This window comes from Triticum aestivum, chromosome 2D (genome assembly GCF_018294505.1).
Source record: "Triticum aestivum cultivar Chinese Spring chromosome 2D, IWGSC CS RefSeq v2.1, whole genome shotgun sequence".
Lineage (NCBI taxonomy): Eukaryota > Viridiplantae > Streptophyta > Magnoliopsida > Poales > Poaceae > Triticum > Triticum aestivum.
This window is the reverse complement of record NC_057799.1, coordinates 514,033,386-514,038,816: the sequence shown is the minus strand read 5'-3', so window position 1 is coordinate 514,038,816 and position 5,431 is coordinate 514,033,386. Positions and strand designations below refer to the sequence as shown.

The 5,431-nt window shown below is 47.0% G+C and overlaps 1 protein-coding gene across 1 annotated transcript; it reads right to left on the bottom strand.

Moving 5' to 3' along the window:
- Positions 1 to 946: 946 nt before the first annotated feature.
- Positions 947 to 4,998, bottom strand: LOC123054144 (E3 ubiquitin-protein ligase At1g12760). The gene is made up of 5 exons (XM_044477840.1): positions 4,376 to 4,998; positions 3,482 to 3,601; positions 3,254 to 3,386; positions 2,920 to 3,084; positions 947 to 1,349 (listed from the first exon to the last, which is right to left on the bottom strand). The coding sequence occupies exons 1-5, from the start codon at positions 4,912 to 4,914 to the stop codon at positions 1,173 to 1,175; spliced, it is 1,134 nt and encodes a 377-aa protein (XP_044333775.1). The 5' UTR covers positions 4,915 to 4,998; the 3' UTR covers positions 947 to 1,172.
- Between the last annotated feature and the right edge of the window lie 433 nt (positions 4,999 to 5,431).

The following is a 5,431-nucleotide window of genomic DNA, read 5'->3' as shown; positions in this document are numbered from 1 at the left end:
ACGCAATCGCGTGAGCGGAAACCGTCAAACGGTAACGACGATAGGCAGCCGCCTTGTTTGGCCCTCGGCACGGCAGTGAAGGGAGCACTGAAGACGGAAGACTAGTAGTGAAAGCGACCGGCGTACCGGGCCAACTTGTGATTGAATAATTACGACAGTGGTATTCTCACCCATCAGGGTTTAAGTTCTAGTGGTCATATTTATCCTAAATTTATTTTAGGATTTTCGGTGTTGTGTGTCAGTGAGACGAAACGTTCACGTCGACTACGAAGGCGTTTACGGTGATTTCATAAATTTTTAAAATGATATGCTGGCTCAGTCTCTCGATGGTGTTTATAGAGGTAGGGTATAATTTATATATCTGGTCATCGATGGTAAGTCTCCTGCTCATCTGGTGAAGTTTCGGGCTCCTAAATCGCGCCCGATGTGCGGGTGTCTGTCCACAAAGGAGGTGGTTTCTCGAAAAGAAGAGAGAATTGCGGGGAGGTGATTTGAAATTCCTGAATCATCTGGCGGTCTGGGGTGTATTCAATGCTGCTGGATCACAGACCAGCAGACAACCGTGGGTCCTCCTCCTCCATTATGTGATATTCCAGAACGGCTACATTTCGATTATTTCACCTTTTACTGAACACTCAAACCACTGTTTTTTCCCGATGTGATGGTTTACTGAAGCGAAATTGCACTAGTACTACGAACAGTTCTCCCTTCCATGGCAACCAGCTCAGTAAAATGCTTTGAAAAATTATACTGTAAGATATAAGAGTACCAGTCAAGAAAAGCGATGCTGGAGGAGAACCGCATATAAGTTACCACACGAGATGCATCATTGAGCAAACCATTTTACAGCCCGGAACTATATCCCTGGCCTGTTTCAGCAGCTGTAAAAAATCAACTAAGAATTTTGCAAGCCCGATTTGACACAAACAGGTATGGGGATATAGTATGAATCGCTCAAACATAATTATACAGCCCACTGGGTAACTAAGCATATAGTCCGAACTGCAGAGATACACCCCAGAACTAATTCTGTAATATGGACAGCACTTTAGTCACCTTTAAGACATGACATGATTGACACTATCAGCACATTTGGGATACAAAAATTTACACCACATTAGCGAGGACTCAGGCGTGAAGTCGGACCGATGGCATTCTCAAGTGGGATACATTTATACTTCCTCGCTACCGCTGCTGCTGCCGCCCTTCCGGATACTGAACTTGCACAGGGGGCATGTTGCGTTGATGTGCAGCCACTTGTCAATGCAGGCACAGTGGAAATGGTGGCCACAAGGGAGTTCACGCAGCTCTGCACCATCATCGTATGCTGAAATGCAAATGCAGCACTCCTGCATTGACAAGGCGAACAATGAGTGGATGGAATTCTTGTACTAATATCATAAAGCATCACTTATGCAAACGATACAACATGGTTATATCCTGTCGAAAGTTGAAAGAAAAACCAGATAGCACAACAACAGAAACGTAGTGCGGAAAATGATGTTGTATCCTGGCGTGCACAGGTTTTACAGAAGCATGAATGCAGAGTTCCCTATCATGAGCCATACAACAAGCAAATGGTTTGATGCTCGTAGTTCTTGCTGATGAAAACTGAAGTCATGCATGGCTAAGAGCATTTCTAACCGATCCCCTATAACCGGTTAGAGGATAAATTCCGGTTTCCTCCTCTAACCGGCACCTAGCCGAACCCATATAACCTTTAGTGCAGGAAAATTTATCCTCCTCGGCCTCCGCCCGGCTGAGTACAAGTTTCGGCCCCCTCACGCGCTCCTGCGCCGTCCCCACCCCATGCTGCGTCGTCGCCGGCGTTGCTGTGGCGACTACCCACCGCCTCCGTCGACACCCCACTGCCTCCCTTCGTCCTCGCCACCCTCCTGCCCCAGTCCGAGCCGGTCGCCGGCCGTTGCCGCCGCTGGAATCAAGCTCAAAAGCCGCCGTCGCATCGATCTCGACACTGGAAAGCGGCTCGGATCTTCTTCCTCGTAGCCTCACCGTGCACTGCCGGCCATCTCAACGCCACGTCTATCGCTAGTATCGGCTCAACATCGCCGGGGGCCCGTGACACCTCCGCCACCTGTTGAGCCAGAGCATGACGCAAATAGGATACAAGGATTCCTCGCTGCGCAACACAGAATAGAGAACCGAGAACTTCATACCCAGCTCCAAGATGATCTTGCTGAGCATCAGTGGCATCTCCATAGCACTTCGTAGTTGTGCTTTTATCATGCTCTTTACTTCATTGGAACCCTTTCGTGTGTTTGAATTTAAATAATTTGGTTTCTAAACTATGAATTTGTAATATTCGTGAATTGTGTGAACCTTAATTATCATGGATGGACTTAATATGCGTGCAAATATGTAGTTGAAATGTACTATGTAAACTAAAATTGGAAAGATTTGGGAAAAACAAAAACAGTTTTGCTAAAGCACATCTAGATGTGCTCTAAGTATTGCAAATCTAAGTCCTATGTCATTGATTTTATGTTAGATTCGTGCAAGCATATTCTGTTGTCTTTTTCTTTCTCTTTCTAGTTTGATTGAGTCACTTAGATGTGCAATAACTAGGGCACATCTAGACAGACCCAAACAAAAATGTACTCCGTTAAGTTTAGGGGATTGGTTAAAAACGACCATTTTTTAGAGGAGCAAATGTACTTTCCCAAACAAATAACTAAATGCACCAAAGCCAGGTATTTCATTAGTATGAGCTGACTGAAACAGAATCATGGTTTTATTCCCTCCTATTGATTGGGCATGATTCCGTCATGATAAATGATGAACCAACAATACTACGTGAGATGGTCCAAAGTATAATCGAAGAGGTTCAGAGTTGCAGTACCTCATGCATTGTTAGGGCAAAGACATTCATAACCAAAAGACGAGGACATGAGAACTTACTGCATCTTCAGCTGCAAGTGCTTTCTCTATAGGTTGGTTGGTGCCACACTCTATCATTATTCCACCAGAAGACTCAGTGGCATCAGCAGAATCCTTTTCAGGTTCATCCATCCTACGGAATTTATATTTCGGAATTTGGCGAATATCATCTTCAGATGCTCCTTCCTGATTTTGATAGTATGGCAAAGAAAGGTTAACTAATAGCAAGATTGGCATATGAGAGTTAACTGCTCATAGTTAAATCTGTAGGAGAATCAACAGTATGACACAGAACTGGATCCTAGCAAGCATCTATAGATTGTATTGCCATATTTCAGATACTTGAAAGCCATACCTGATCAGAGACAGCATACAGAATTGCTATAATGCAAGGGAGGCAGCAACAAACGGCAATACCAATAATGCAAGCCAGAGCGACACAGAAAACAACAAAGAACACATCAAACGCCAGGAAGACTATGCAAAGCCTGCAAAGCAAGACATAGAAAAACTTGTTTATGATACTGAACAGAAGAAATAAGGACAGTTGAAAAGTGGGATATCACTTCAAACATATATGTACCAGTATAGTTGAGGTGCATCACGGATAACCTCTTCACCCCCGGCAGATATCCAGTAAAATCCAATTATCCACCATATGAAGGAGAACATTGTATTTGCAGACTCCAGATGCTTTGCCAAACTGCGAGAGTAAACCACAATGATATAATCAGGTACAGCTGAACAAGACATAATGGAAATATTGCATGCTGACACATGAACACTCGTATATGGAATCACATGATGAATATTTAAATACACATCATGAATACAACAACCGATGTGACACTTATAATCACTACCATGTTTTATCGAGCAGAAGAAACAGGGAGACACACAAAACGTGTCATGAAAACAAGGAAGAGAAACTTATGCCAGCATGATCGCAGAGGATAGTAAAATATAATGCTATTATCAAGAGCACAACACTAGAATCTTTGAACCCCCTTCGGTAGCAGAAGTACACCTAAACAAGATGAACAGGCCATAACAGACCAAACTAAACTTCACAACTGTATTTAGAACACTCTACCATGAAAATTCACTTCACCTTCCTTGCTTCACCGCTGAACATCACAGATTAAGAAACCATCCATGGAACCTACCAACATACTGTTGCAGGACTGTATAATTTTTGGGGGTAGAGAACTGTATAATACTGACACGGCTTATGCAATGGTCTGTCTTTCCTTGTAGAATGGCGCATAGGCACTATATCAATCAAAGTTTTTTTTTTTGCGGGTGTACATCAATCAAAGTTATCACTACCGTGGCTAGGGACTACTTGACGAAAAATCAATTAGGAATTAAACTTTCATAAACCGGTTTCGCTGAACTTTCTAGGTAGCTTGAAACAACCAGGGTTGTGCCTAAACAGCTTAGAAATGTCCGCTAGTTGTGAAATCCCTCCAATTACCTGACGTAATCGGTGTCGCGACCACGAAGATGGTGCTCGCTGGCATCCTCGTCGCTAGACGAGGACGAGCCGTCGCTGCCCCTCTCCTCGTCGGCGGGCGCCGGGGCCCCGCCGCGCTGGCTTCGGCGCATCCGGTACTCGACGGCGACGCAGACCATGTGGACGACGCACTGCAGGGCGTAGCCGGCGACCCAGGTCCGGAGCGGCATGGGGGATTTCTCGTTGCGGCTGAGCACGAGCACGACGGCGGCGACGGTGATGAAGGAGATGTTCCAGAGGAGATCGAGCGCCACGACGGGGCGGGAGTAGGCCCAGTCCGCCTGCCGCTCCTCGAGGTGCTCGGCCGCCGCCTCCCGCACGAGCATCGACGGCTCCCGCATCGCACGCCGCCCGCTGCGGCGCAGCAGGCGCGCGGCGCCGCGCAGCGACGGCCGGCGGAGCCCGTTGCCTCTACGCTGCCCCCCGCCGGCGCCGCCGCTGGCGCCGCCGCCGAGCAGCGGCGCCGAGTCAAGGAGCGCGTCGCCGCGGCTGCTGGACATCGAGGGAGGCCTGCGAGATCGAGAGAGGGGAAGAAGTCTATTTCCACGGGGGAAGGGAATTGGGATGGGTTGGAGACTGGAAGAGTCCTTTCTCGCTTTTCCCCCTTTTCCTCCCCCGCTTCTACGATGGGGAATGCGGGTTGGACCAGCTGTGGTTGATGATGTCACATTGCAGGCAGTTCGCTGCCGACGAAAAAAAAATGGATAATGTACTCGTCCAGTATTGCAATTTCACAACAATCAACTTGTGATTTATTTTCACCTGGTTATTACTCCCTCCGCAAAGAAATATAAGAGCGATTAGATCTATGCGCTCCTCTCCATAAAGAAATATAAGAGCGTAGAGATCGTTATTTCCCTATTTCTTTATAGAGGGAGTACACATTAAGTTTATGGTGTTCACATTGACTCCCCCTGCATCACCTCTCCTATGGGGACACGCCGGAATCCCCTTGTCGCGTTGTCGCGTCCCCCCATCCTACCTTCCCCCCTGTCTCGCCGCCGCTCGAGGGGCCGC

Excerpts from the sequence above, each read along its gene's own strand:
- LOC123054144 (XM_044477840.1), bottom strand. The coding sequence starts at position 4,914 with ATGTCCAGCAGCCGCGGCGACGCGCTCCTTGACTCGGCGCCGCTGCTC. Across the intron at positions 3,602-4,375 it reads CGCGACACCGATTACGTCAG|TTTGGCAAAGCATCTGGAGT; the intron begins GTAATTGGAGGG and ends TTACTCTCGCAG. Across the intron at positions 1,350-2,919 it reads CACTTGCAGCTGAAGATGCA|GAGTGCTGCATTTGCATTTC; the intron begins GTAAGTTCTCAT and ends TTGTCAATGCAG.